Raw genomic sequence first — 15,215 nt, 5'->3', positions numbered from 1 at the left:
AGCGTTCTTCTATGTGAATATACCACAATTTATTCATTTTAATGCCTAATTACAATTATAATATTAGACATTCTAATAGTGGACATTTGAGTTGACTAATATAAACACTGATCCTAGAACAATTCTAATACATGACCGAGGTGTACGTGTGCATAAATTCGACTAAGGTATATATATCCAGGAGTGGAATTTCTGGGAACGCATATCTTTATCAGATAAAGCCAAACTGGTTTCCAAAGGAGTTGTGCCTAGTCATAGTGTTTTAAAAAATTCAATAGTTTTAAATATTCTGGATTATCCAAAAATAATCCTTTCTGCAGTTGGAAAGCTTCCATACATGTCAATATTACTATACATACAGTAATTTAACAATAAAAAGGAGCATGATTTTCTGAAGGTCTAAAAAAGTATATGTTCAGTAACAAAAAAGTAAAGCTGCTTGACAATAAATATGTTAGAAAAATATACTGGGGTAAAAATTACCTAAAATATTTTATATGATTTTTAAAGAAATGAAACATATAAAAGGATATTATTTATTACACTTCCAATTAAGTAAAGACTAATACTATAATGATGCTATTACTGATTATTATTGCATATTTAACTTCAAAGGCAGATGAACACTATAATGGCTAAAAGCAATCTGTGCTGTAACATTCTTCTCCAACTGTAAATGACAAATTTCTTATAATTTCATCAACAGATATAACAGCATCTATTGTGATAAACACTTAATTCTTCCACTGCCTCAACTACTACAAGTTACAAAGCTATAAAAAACATCTGGAAATTTCCAAGCACAGAAGAAGCTAATTATGTGTTAAAACTACCTAGACTTCAGTAAAAACTTAAAAATTCTAAACTTTTGTTTTTGGTCTTTCTTTCCTCTTAGGCAGTGAATGTGAAATATAAATGACCATGGGTGAGGAAAAGACAGCATCCCAAAAAGAAGCCGTTTCTGACAATGATTAATACGGAGCCGCCAAAGGATGTCTGGCAGCAAAAAGAAGCAATAGCTTATGTAACTGATGAAAAATTAGTCAGTAAGACCCTAATAACATATCTCCCTGGAACCTGTGATAGTGTATTTGATGAATTGTTTAAGCTAGACTGTATTCTTCTACCTGTTTCAACCATGGAGGCAAAAATATGGAAAAGAAAAAAATTACAGTTACCTTCTCTTATTTAAATTGGTTAATGGATGTATTGGGCAGTTAGTGAAATATGCTGATTAATATAATTATCACACATACTGTCAATTAAAAATTACAATATAATATGTTTTTCATTAACACTGCTGAATATCAGTTATTCTTTCCTCAAGGATTCTGAAGACATTTCTATATTTTCAGTTATTTTTATAAGCCATGGCAACAACTGCATAATTCTATCAATGTAGAAAGTGTAACAGATTGGACTGAATTTCTATCCACCTTGTGACATATTTTGGAAGCAATTTTGCTGAATAAGTTTACAACAGCCAACTTGCCATGTGACCCTTATAATACGAGAGTAGATAATGTATAAAAAAATTCTGGATATTTGAGCTTTCCAGTTATTTAAATCATTGTTTCTCTTTTTCTCAGGGGGAGGTGTTTCCAAGTAAATATGAACTTACAATTAACTAAACCTCTGTTAAATCTCAGAACAGATTTCTCAGAGAGATGATATTCTCACTGAAGTTTAATCAATAATATTATAATGTGTTTAACAGGGTTACAGGTCTAAAATGCTAAACTACAATAGAATCAAAGATTATTTTATGAAAGACAAAGCTTCACCACTCATGGCTTGGACATCAGCTTCTCAGCAGAGTGATTATAAAGGCTCCTTTTGAAGAAAGATGGCTTTGAACCTTGGTGAACGTGTCCATGTCGCTGCTTAAATTCTCCAGCCCCGTGTAGTAGGGACCTGACTATTCTAGATACTAGGTAGGTTTAGCAGTACAACCAGGGGCCCAAGAATTTGTGGCTATAAAGTGCTTCATTATCACAGGAGATCCTAAGAAGATGGGCTATGGAGATATCCAGGAAAGAAGGATAAGGAGAAGATCGAGAAGACCAGAAACAGGTGATAACGTGACAAAGGAAGAAGTCAAACTCTGAGTGAATAATCACAATAGAACAATTGTATATCATTATTATCACTAGAATAAAGTTATCAGAATTAGGACCATGAATCTACCATAATTGCTCTTCACTTCCAGAATGCAAACCTATGTTTTCATTTTAAACTTGCTGGACCTCTCTGCTGCATTTAACTTTATACATTGCTTCCTCCCTCTTGAAAACTCAGAAATTCCTCAAAGATTCCTCTTCCTCATCAGCCCTTTAAATACCTGGCATTCCTGGCCTCTATCCTGTTCTTCTTACTCTATTCTTCTTAGATGATCTGATCCACTCTTGTGATTTCAGCTTGGATTTCTCCCCCAGTATCAGTCTCCAGTATCCAACTGGTTGCTGGACAGCTTCACTCAGATGTCCTCAAAATATCCCAAACTCAAAGAATTTAAAAAAAAAATTCATCATCAACTTCTAACGTTTTTCCTCCATTCAATCTCAATGGATGTATTTTCTACCTCAGCTCAAAATACCACAGTTCATCCAGTCATCAAAGCTAGAAAACTAGACATGCTACCTTTAACCATTTCTTTGTTAATTTATCCATAAAACCTACCAATTCTACCCCCTTCATGTTTCTTAATTCTGTTTATTTTTCTCTGGATCTCTACATCTCTCATTTAGATTGATATTTCCCAACTGGTCTCTCTGCTGCTGCTGCTCATTCCTTCAATTCCACCCTCTACACGAGTATAATAAGAATTTATCTGAAAGGAACATCTGACTATCATTACCTCGCTTCAAACTGATCAATGGCTCCTCATTAGCTTTAGAGTAAAACCCACATTTCTTGACATGATTACAAAGTCTTCATAATTTGGTCCCTGCTCATCTGACCATTTTTACCTCATACCTCTCCCTGCATACAATTCCTACATAACTGCATGGAAATTGTTCCCTTTCTATGCTGTGCCCTTTTGTGTTTCCATACATTTGCTCACGTTGTTCCTTTTGTCCTGCAATCTCTACTCCCTCCATGTCCCTCTCGCTTCCCCCAATCTAAATTATTTATGTCTTAGCAAAGCTACCACCTCCTCCAGAAAGTCCTTCCTGAAAGTTCTGGCAGAGCTGGGTTGGGTAATTCTGCTTTCTATTCCCTTATTCTGTGTATTGCTTGCTCTTAGCACACTGTAAGTTCTTCTTTAGTGAATATCAGAAAAATCAATAAAGACACATAAAAAGAATAAAATTAATAAGTATGTGCCTACATTAATTGTGCCTCATCCTGGACCATGAGGCCTTTGAGAACATAAATGATAAATTATTCATATTTGTAATCCTACTTCCTAGCCCAGTACTGACAATCGATGCTCAATAAATGTTCTGTTAAATGAAGGTGACTGAGAGGAAAGAAAGTATACAAAAATAAATCACAGAAAAGATAAGAGACTTCCTTGCCACATTCCTTCATAATGGTCGTGGTCCTGTTCATATTTGGGCGGTTACATTGACTTCTTTAATTCTAGAAGGTTCTAGTTAAAAATAACTCCAAATAAGTAATTTTTTCCCTTCTAGACAGCAAAATTAATTCTATTGAGAAACTATCCTGTTCTTGACATCAGATCTCTTACTTATCACCAAAGGTACATTTTTAAAAAGATACGCCATGTGTAATCTCCATCGGTAAATGGAAAATAACAAGGAAGAACAAAACCAAGCAGAAAATAAAATAAACTTGGCAGTACCATGCCATTTATTATATGGAAAATTACTTACGTGCAGCAGCAATACAGCAGCAAGAAAAGACTGTCCTTGACAGTACCCAATGTCTTCATCATAGACAGAGTAGGCCTAGAGAAAAGATGAAGAGAAAGAAATATTGTAAACATTCACAGTTTTTAACTTAAGTGTTAGCTCACATCAGGCTTGCTGCTTGCTCTTGTCCCTGGGCTGTCCACCACAATTTCACTGATCCTTCAACTTGGATGTGTGAGCCATTATCACAGTGGGATCCCCCAAAGAGGCTGCACATTTCCTAAAGTAATTCTAGATGTCCTGTTACCCCCAGGTTCGTCTTTAGAATTTGGAATAAAGAGATGTTCAGAGCACCTAAATTAATTTTAAAAGATCCATTATGGTTTGTGGTCAGGCAAATGAGACCATGGGAGGCAGGAGCAAAAGGTGGAAGAGGGTGGGAAGGTTCTAGAGTTGATGTGGGAGTTCAAATGCACCATATGAGGGAAATCTTAATGCTGCTGAAAGTATAGTGCAGATCCCCTAACTAACAGACAAAAAATTCACCCTCTGTAACCTCTAGAAGTTTTCAAAGACCTTCTAAACTACTCTCCCACTTTCCAGAAGGCTGACGGGTAAAAATGACTCCTTCCATCTATACCACTGGGGCAAACCAGGAACATTTAGCACTGCCCTGCAATTTTTGTAGAATGGCTGAGACAGAGCCTTATGCCACATATGCTCCCACCATCACAGGTATTCTGGCTATTTACCATCTTCAACATCATTCTAACCAGGACCGCTGGCATATAGCCAGAGGCCCATTCACAGGAAATATAGTACTCCTTGGGAAGTAGCTATCATACCATTCAACTTAATACTCACCTTAGTCTTCAGAGGAGAGGAAATAAGGTTGTATGCTTAATATACACTAACTAGTACTTCAAACTGCTGAGATTATACTTTTTTTAAAAAGATACCCTGCACAAGTTTTTAGGAGGTTGAATTAGTTACAGTAGGCAAAGTGTACTGACCAAAGAGTAAAAAATATGAATTAGCATCATTTTCTGTACAAGTCCAAATAGTAAATATTTTAGGCTTTGAGGGACACTTACATATCTGTTGCATATTGGTTTTTTTTTTTTTAAACAACCCCTTAAAATATAAAAACCATTCACAGCTCAAGGGCAGTACAAAAGCAGGCAGCATGGGTCATAGTTTACTGATCCCTGATTTAGAACAAAAAAATTCGTTCAGGTGCTCCCACATTTATTTTTAAAAGACAAACATCCCAACTGTGCTGTTTGAGTCTTGGACATGTTATTCCATCTACGTGTTGTGCTTCATTTTAGTGAGGGGATTTCCATTTAACATGCTGAATTACAATGCATTATGATTTTGTGAGTATAAAAATTGTCTCTGTCCAGGGCAATGGTTATCAAAGATAACTAGGAAAGGTTACTATAGGGAGGGTAAGTGTAGAATCTCCCATATGCCAAGGTAGTGAGAGTACAGGGTCTGGAACTCTTATTTTGCTTAAAAAAAAAACTTTACTGAAATACAGCTTGTATTCAATGAAATACATACTTTTTAATTCCTTGGGTTGAGTTACTTATATAACCCCATCATTACAGAATATTTCCATCATTCTAGGACATCCCTCCTGCCTCTTTGCAGCCAAACCACCTCTACCCCAGGCAACCACTGATCTGATTTTTACCACAATATATTATGAACTTTGCATTTTTAAAGAATTTCATATAAATGGAATCATATAATATATACTTTTTTGTGTCTGGTTTCTTTTACTCAACATAATGTTTCTGAGATTCTTCCACATTGTTGAATGAATCAGTAGTTCATTCTTTTTAATCGATGAGTAGTATTCCACCCTCCGAACATACCACAATTTGTTTATCCATTCTCCTGTTGATGAACATTCGGGTTTTTTCCAGTTTGGGGCTAGTATGAATAAAGTTTCTATGTTTACACAAGACTTTTTGTGGATATAGGTTTTCATGTTTTTTGGGTAAATACCTAGGTGTAGAGGTTCAAGGTTCAAATGACAAGTGTATGTTTAATTTTATAAGGAATTGCCAAACTGTTTTCCAAAATGGTTGTACAATTATTATACCCACACCAGAAAAGTAAAAGAGTACTCACTGCTTCACATCCTTGTCAATACTTGATATTTCCAGTATTTTTCCTTTTATTAATTCCTGTGGTTATGACTTGCATTTCTCTGATGGTTGATGATATAGAGCACATTATCATGTGCTTGTAGGCAACTGATATATGTTCTTTTATGACTGTCTCTTCAAGTTCTTGCCCATTTGTTTAAGTTGTTTATCTTATTAATGTTGATTCATGGGAGTTATTTATACATTCTGCTTACAAGTCCATTGTCAGACATATGTATTGCCTCCCAGTCTGTGTATTTTCTCCCTGCCTTTTCATTTTCTTAATGGTGTCTTTTGAAGTACTATCATTCTCTTTTAACCTTCTTCTGCTAATGATGATATTATCACACTCTTTTCTAATGAGAAAAAAATTAGATCATGGAATCATTACCTAATGAATCTGAAAGGAGCTTTTCTTCATTATCACCAGTTTCCAGAGCTCTGCCTAATTTTGAAAATTGAAAGATGGATTAGCATCCTTTTACTTATTTAATTTTCTTTGATTTATATGGTTATATTTCTGATTGCTTAATTTGTACTCTTATCCAGAGCTCATGTGTGTGTGTGTGTGTGTGTGTGTGTGTGTGTGTGTGTGTGTGTGTGTATGTTAGGGGTTGGAAGAAGGATTACAGACAGAGAAGAGAAAGAACAAAAAGTGAAGAAAGAGGGGAAAGGTTCTAATATTATCCCTATTTGGAGCATTCCTGATGGTGGTCTGTCACTTCTTTCTCCATGAACAAGGAACTCTGGGATTTGTTGGTAAGAGAGCATGTTATATGAGTGATAAACATATTTTCAAGGCTCCCCCTCTCCCCATGAAAGATGTCAAAGTTGAGGATTCCTTACAACTGTGGGTCTCCAGAAGTCGATCATACTTCATCAACTCTAACATCACTTTGACAAATGTTTGATCCTCTTTATATAAACATATTTAACATTTATTGAGAAGTGTTCTATTTATACGACCATTTGTGTTACAAGAGAAGTCCAATAGAAAATGAAGGTCCACAATACACCAGACAGAGAAGGTATGATTCAGTTCTCCACAGAGCATTCTCTAACTAGAGAGCTGAGAACAAAAGTGTAAATCAGTAATGCATTGATCTTACTTTCTACTTGTTTTATGGTTTTGGGTTAGGATAGCAGCAAAAGTAACTTTTCAGAGGCCACCTAATAAATCAATTTTATTTATGATTCACAGTTTGAGAAACACAGTGTTCTAGCAAGTCCTTTCCCTTGGAGTTCTTACAAGCACTGTTTAGGTTTAGTCCAAGCCTTCTTTAACCAGTTGAACCGAATCCTTTCCCTCTACTCTTGCCTCTCTTTCCACCATACCTCTCCCCACTCCTCACTTTAATTGCTTCTCTGGCCAGACGCCTGCTCAGTCCAACTTTTAAAAACCATCTGGGTACGACTTCTGTAATGGAGGAGCAGCTCCTGTTGAACCAACTTTCCCTCTGGTAACAAATTTAAACTATATCTGTCAAATGTATAAAACAATGAACTGAAGGTACTGAAAAGCTAAACAAAAGCAAGCAGAAACTGGAGGGGAGCATAAACCTGGAAGAATGGAATGACACTGGGTAATAAAATTTCCATTCTTTATGGCTTTTGCCAGAGGTCAGGCACCAGTGGTACCACACTGGATGGCTAAAACTTGGATACAAAACTGTAGTCTGTTTGGCTTGAAGAACCAGAGAACAGGTTGGGGTAACCATAACAGCTAGAAAGCAAGAGTGAAAATTCTAGAAGAAAGAAAGAAACAGAAGAGAAGCCCTTACTATACTTACTGTAAAATTACAGTATTCAAGACAATGTAAAACTGATATATAAGGAGAGATAAATAATCAATAGAACAAAGTAAGTCTAGAAGTAGAGCCATACTTATACAGTCATTTGATTTCAACAAAGCTACCAAGGTAACACAATGAGAAAAGGAAAATTGTTTACATATGCAAATATGTAAATATATGAAAATTGTTTCAACAAATGTCCTTGAACAACTGTATATCTATATGGGGGAAACAAATGAATCCTGATTCCTACCTCACTTTATACACAAAAATTAATTCCAGATGTATCATAGTCCTAAACATAAAACTAAAACTATAAAGCTAGTCAATGAAAACAGAATATCTTTGTAATTTGGTGAAGGCAAAGGCTTCTTAGGGCACAGAAGCACTAACTATAAAAGAATAAACTGATAGACTAGATATCATCAAAATTTAAAAAAGCCTCCACTGATGAAAGGACACGATTGAGAAAATAAATAGATAAACCACAGACTGGGAAAATATTTGCAAACATATCTGAAAAAGGTCTTGTATATATAGAACTCCTACAACTCAATGTCAAACAACCGAAGTTAAAAATGGACAGAAGATTTGAAAAGACACTTGACAAAGGAATCTCTATGAGTGGGAAATAAAAACATGGTCAAGTGTTTGACATCATTAGCCATTAAATTAAAATGAAATTAAAGCCACAATGCGATGTTACTACATAGCCACCAGAAGCTAACATAAAAAAGCCTGATAACACCAAATGTTAGTATCCTTGGATTCTCAAACATTGTTGGTAGGAATGTAAAATAGTAAAACTACTTTGTAAAATTGTTTCGCAGTTTAAAAAAACTAAATATACACCTACCCAATGACTCAGCAATTCCATATCTATATATTCACTCAAGAGAAATGAATGCAAATGTACATGTCTCTGTTTGACTTATTTCGCTTAGCATAATACCCTCAAGGTCCATTCATGTTGTTGCAAATGGCAAGATTTAATCTTTTTTATGGCTGAGCAGTATTCCACTGTAGATATATATATACCACATCTCCAAGAGTACTTCACATATTCACTCAGCAAGCCACTATTTACTGAGCACCTATTATGTATCAAACACTGTACTTAGTGAAGTGGCTACAAAGATGTACATAGTCCATGCTCCTCAGCTCAGAGTCTTGTAGAAGAGTTCCGTATGTACAATGAAAAAGTGCACAGTGAGAGAAGTGCTAATGGATATATGAAAGCTTAGAGGAAAAAGATGGGTAACCAGGTCATAGTGCAATGAGTAAAGTTAAAGGCAAGGAAGACATCTCAGACAAGGTGATATTGTCTTAATCTTAAAGAAGAGGATGTGACCAGAATTGCTGCAAACTTGGTCTCACATTCTCACAAGGAAGAATATGGAGATTCTTCAGGCATGCTGCAGGGGAAGGACATGTACAAAGGCATGAGAGAGCTTGGCCTCTTTATTATATGGCAGACACTGTGCCAAGTACTTTTCCATGTTCTCAATTAATCCTCACAAAGCCTATGACATAAAAAAAAAGTGAGGTTTAACCTGAAATCAACAATCCAAAGAGGCTTATGCACCCCTATGTTCATTGCAGCATTATTCACTATAGCCAAGAAGTGGAAGTAACCCAAGTGTCCCTCAACTGACTACTCAGCCATAAAAAAAGACAAAATCGTCCCATTTGCAACAACATGGACGGACCTGGAGGGTATTATGTTAAGTGAAATAAGCCAGAAAGAGAAAGACAAACACCGTATGATCTCACGCATATGTGGAATGTAAACCAGCACATGGACAGAGAAAACTGTATTGTGGTTACCAGGGGCAATGGGGGTGGGGGGTGGGCACAAGGGGTGAAGGGAGACATGTATATGGTGATGGACAAACAAAAATGTACAACTAAAAACTTCACAATGTTATAAACTATTAAAACATCAATAAAAAAAATTTTTAAAAAGTGAGGTTTAGAGAGGGTAATTAACTTGAGCAAGATCACATAGCTAGAGTTAGGATATGAATTCGAGTCTGTCTGAATATAGAGCCTGTACTCTCAATATCTTTATTACACCAATGGTATAGACTGAGTGTTTACATTCCCCCAAAATTCATATGTTGAAACCTAATCCCCAGTGTGATGGTCTTTGGAAGTGAGACCATTGGGAGGTGACTAGGTCATGAGGGTAAGCTCTCATAAATAGGATTAGTGTCCTTATAAACGAGACCACAGAAAACTCCCTCCCCTCTTCAGCATGTGAGGACACAGCGCAAAGATGACCATCTATGAACCAGGAAGTGAGCCCTCAACAGACACTGAATCTGCCAGCACCTTGATCTTACACTTCCCAGCTTTGAGAACCGTGAGAAATAAATGTTTGTTGTTTAAGCCAGCCAGTATTTTTGTTATAGCAGCCCAAACAGACTAAGACAATCACTCAGATTCACTCTGTGCAGAATTATTCTTCCTAAATACTTATGTGTTTGGGTCCATGAAAGATGGGAGGGTCTATCTTCTGATTTTCCTTGGAGTTCAATAGAGATGGAGGATAAGATTCCATATCCTCAAGAGAAATGACAATGTGATCAAGGGCAGCTTAATCTTTTTCAATCCATGACTTCTGGATTTAGGAAAAGAGGGCTTTTAATTCCTTACGTCATATATTTATTAACATGTTGACTACAGACATGAAAGCAGAGAGAGCTGGTAAGGCTTAATCTTGTTGGTGCTAACATTTATATATAAGGTAAGTTCTCCTTAATGAAATAAATATGGAAAACAATTGACATTTTTTGCCTTGTGAATAATTGTTATCCATTGATTGGGATGCTAACTTTGAAAATAATTTTCCACAGGGTAGTGAGACTGTATTTGCCAATACAAAATGCACAATAACTACTACTGCTCTTGAATTACATTAAAATCATTAAGGAAAGTTTCTAGTCTTACAGCTAGATTATGTCTAAAGATTCATCTACCACCTCCTTTCTCCCCAAACACTCTCTCACACACAAACTTTTAAGAGTTTGGTACAGGAAATACAGAATGCTATTTCTCTTTTGTCCCAGGAATGGGCAACATACAGTTCTATTTTATCAGACAAGCACAGTTATGGGAAAAATGAAGGAAGCTCAGACTCACACCAAGAATGAAAAGGAAATCAGAAGATGTTCTCTAGCACGATAGAGAGGCTGCTATGTGGGCATGCAAGAAAGGATCAAACTTCTAAAACAGATCCCCATTTAGCTTCTTGGCACTGCTAAAGTAACTGACGTGCTTGCTGATTTACTGTCTATTGATAGACAGTAGTTTAGTTCACCAGCTTTAACCATGACGCGTAAGTGTTTCTCCAAACTCCCACCTAAATATTGAGCTGTCTCGTGATTTCTTAAATACAGATCTAAGAGCAATATTGAGAACAGGAATCAACTCAGATCTCCTTCTCACTTTAAGAGGAGCTTGACTTTATGTAAAGCAATTTGCCACTTATTAGATACATAAACTGTGTCATGACTTCTACAATGAGTTTCTGTCAACATGAGGTCAAAACAAACAAACAAATGAGCCTTTGGATTACTGTTCTTGGCACTAGTAGCCCTTAAAGGAGCACGTCAGGGAAACAACCAAGTATAAAATATGTGGAATAAATTTATTTACAAAGTAAAAAAGAGATCTGTTCCCACATAATCAGAGAGACAAAAAGAGATAACAAGGAAAGACTATTTTTAAGTAATGCAACAATAAGTTACGTGAAAAGAGGTCACAGAGTGACAAGAATCATAAGACATCTGGTTGTCTAAAAGAAATTTGGGTAACATTTAAAGAAAAGATTATTTAATATAGCACTTAAGAATACAAGTGGCCTTTCAAAGAATTTTTTAGCATTAATTTCTCTAACTGTTAAATAGCCACTAATATTTATTAAGAATTGCTACCCATTATTCCAGGTATTTACATATATTAGTTTATTTAATCCTCACAACAACCCTCTGATGTAAGTACTGTTAATATCCCCATTTTATAGAAGAAGAAACCGAGGCACAGAGAAGTTAAATAACTTGTTCAAGGTCATCCAGTTAGTAAGCAGCAGGCTAGGAGTAAACTCAGGCAGCCCAGCTCCAGAGCTCAAGGTCTTAGCTACTGTCACTACGCAGCCTCTGGATCTTACTGACTGTTGACTTACATGGCTGAGTTCAGGTGAGTTACAAAAAACTAACAATAAAACATAAATTTTTCTTTTTGCTATGTAGTCAATAAATATTCATAAACTAATCAGAGAGATGACTTTAGTTAAAGAACTCAGAAGAATGATAATCAGAAAATTTAGGAGACTGGTTGACTCCGGTGGGGGAAGGCTGAGTCTGAGAGGAGCACCTGGGAGTATTCAAAGACATTGGTAATATTATACTTCCTAAGTTTTAGGTACAAGGATGTTATTTCTATTATTTATTTTAAGAAATCAAAATACAGATTATGTTTATTCATTTGAATGTATGATATAGTTCATAATTTTAAAACTTTAATTAAAATTAAAAAAAAATTACTTATTAGTAATCTGCCATTCAATGGTTTGTGTCAAGATTTCAATTTGGGTGACATCTCTAGAATATACATATATGAAAGACACATCAAGGCTTCTTTGGAGTTTAATATAATGACTAAAATAGTGAAACAACCAATAAAAACTACTCTTCTTGGAGAAAACTCCAAGAAGTAGTACAGTAGATTCTCATTACTTGCAATAGTTATGTTCTATAAAGTTGCTGTGAACACTGAATTAGTGGATATTGAATCACTGCCCCTAGGGGAAATAGAGGGTTAGGCTTCAGTGAGCCTCTGGTCACAACATTTTTGGCAACCAATCAATATATATAAAACCTTGTTTTATGTGTGTTTCTATTTAAAGACACCTTATTTAATATTTATTGTTGATTCATTAATATTGAAATCACGGTCAACAGCACTACAACTCATGCCCAAACAAAGTTTATCTAACACACGTATTTTCTCTGTAAGGGACATCACAGCCTTCTCGTGCTTAGCAACACCAGACAGCCCTTCGGCACTATGCTTGGGGGCCATTTTAAACAGCAAAATCACCAACACCAAAATTACCAAAAGCATAATACATATACTGCAAAAAGGACACTTGTTTACAGTACGAGAGTTAAAACAAGAAAGCAGAGCATTACCTGGTTTTTATCTGAACTTGGAATGTATGCATCAGGTGATTCAAATTTTCCACATGGGGCAAAGGCACATCAGTAAATGACCACAAAAGCTCTAAGAGTATTGATTTTGGAGTTACAAATACATCTTGGCAAGTAGGCAAATTTGCAAATATGGAATCTATGAATAATGAGGATCAACTGTATATGAGCGTGTGTGAGTGTGTGTGTTCTCTCGGACAAATATCTATATCTATCTATCTTCTTGGAGAGAGACAGATTTTTTTTGGGTACAGACACACACACCTACATCTAGAATTAAGTTGAAATCATTTATTTCTCAATTAGCTTACAAAAAGAAAATCAATACAAAGTGTTTTTAATTAATAAGACCAAAATTGTTATTGATTAGAATAATGAATTATTAGTTTCAAGAAGGGCCACAAACATTTAAAAAAATCAAGTAAATGAAAAATGAATGTAGATGTATGCCCACACTACAATTTAAACTTTTAAAATTTGGTTATAAATCAATATTTCTATTAAAAATTTTCAGTACTCAATATTCCTCATCATATTCCTTTTACTCCAAGTCTTTAGAATCATTATCAATGACATGTTTTCTTATTCCTTTAGTATCCAGTACAGGTAGTCTGTGGTCATAAGTAGTTCATTTACCAGTATTTTCTTTGAAACTCAGCATGTGTTTTCCTGTAAAACTAACAATATAGTTATGAGGTTCTCAGATTAGTCTAAATACCAAAATTAGCCCCTAACTACAGTGCCCACGACAGTAACACATTGATAGTGAAGTACTCTAAAATCACTGTTTGTTAAAAAATTTACTTAAAAGTTTTCTAATACTGGATCTGAATACCAAACACTTAAAATTCCAGCTCTGCCACTTACCAAAACTATTTAATTTCCCTAAACTTCAAATGCTTTGAGGTAACAAATATTTATTGAGAGTCTACTATGTGAAAGACTGGTGTAAGTAGTGAACAAGTTTGGCAAAAAACTTTTGCTCTCATAAAGCTTATTTTCTAGTGGAAAAAGACAAGGACCTAAATAAGTAAAAATATACATACATATGTTCGAAGGTAGTAAGTACAAAAGCAAAAAGCAAAGCTGGGAAAGGGGCTGCGGGGTGCTGGGCTGAGAGGAGACTACAATTTTAAGTAGGGTGGATACAGCAGGCCACACTGAATAAAGTAACACTTGTGCAAGGAGTTGAGACAGGTAAAGAGTAAGCCGAGTAGATCTCTAGAAGAGTGTTCCAAGCAGAGGAGACAGTAAGTGCAAGGGCTCTGATGTGTAAGCAAGCCTTGCATGTACGGCTGGGGCAGAAGGCATGATGGAGACAACAGTAATGCATGAAGTTTACAGCCTTGTAAACCACTAGAAGGACTTGGGCTTTTACAACGAATGAAACAGAAAGCCACAGAAGCAAGAAGACCAGGTAGATAACTGTAGTTTAGGTCAGGGTGGCTGCAGTGGAAGTGGTGAAAAATCGTCAGATTCTGGATATCTTTCGAAGATAGAGCCAATAAGATTTCCTAATGGATTAGATGTGTGGTATTGTGAAAGGCAGTCACGCACAGCCTGTCAAACCTTTGCACAGTTGCAAAAGAGTGTACTGTGGGCCTGGAACATTTCCTGGTGTGGGAGATAAGGAGCCCTCACAGCCTGTGCTGGGCTTATCGCCTTGTCTGGGAATATCTTTCTGTGTTCCAAGCTTGATTGTACTTCTTTGTTCTGTGTGTGTCATATGGCACCTGGCCAATCCCACTGTTATCGATGATCTCGGCAAGGAGGGAACGGGGTCCTTCATCTGCAGCACAAGAGGGTGTGTGCAGACCATCTCCCTGCGACAGCTGCAGGGTTAAGACTCGCTCACCATGGTGGACTGACACTCTATTGAAGCTGATCTTGCTCTGTCTCTTTTCTATGAGAGTAAAGCATTGTTCCATCCAGTGCCTGTGTGAGTCGTGTCTAGGTTGGCAACCGGGCACTGCTGCTCCCGGTGATAGGTTACAGCTGTCACTTTCTCAACATGTAGTGTAAGAGAAAGAAAGGAGAGTCAAGAACAATTCAAGGTTTCTAGCGTGAGCAACTGGAAGAAGGGAGTTACTACTGAGATGAAAAAGACTATGATACTTTATGATTTCAAATGCATTTGTTTTCTGACCAGACCATTTTCAGTGCAATGATACAGGTGAAATCCTGACTGAAATGAGTCTAGGAAAAAGTTGGAGGAGAGGAATTGGTTACAGT

General features: G+C 36.2%; 1 protein-coding gene across 4 annotated transcripts in view; it reads right to left on the bottom strand.

Annotated features, from left to right (window-relative positions):
- The window catches only part of RABGAP1L (RAB GTPase activating protein 1 like), a 701,003-nt gene that overhangs the window by 259,303 nt on the left and 426,485 nt on the right, over nucleotides 1-15,215 (bottom strand). For all 4 annotated transcript variants that reach the window (XM_087438180.1, XM_004425016.3, XM_087438183.1 and 1 more), the window contains one exon: nucleotides 3,840-3,914. In XM_087438180.1, coding sequence (XP_087294306.1) covers nucleotides 3,840-3,914 — 75 coding nt within the window. The remainder of the gene's footprint in view (nucleotides 1-3,839; nucleotides 3,915-15,215) is intronic.

The sequence above is a fragment of the Ceratotherium simum genome, chromosome 2 (assembly GCF_057802395.1).
Source record: "Ceratotherium simum simum isolate JZ-2026a chromosome 2, ASM5780239v1, whole genome shotgun sequence".
NCBI classification, from domain to species: domain Eukaryota; kingdom Metazoa; phylum Chordata; class Mammalia; order Perissodactyla; family Rhinocerotidae; genus Ceratotherium; species Ceratotherium simum.
This window is presented reverse-complemented; position numbering and strand designations above follow the sequence as displayed.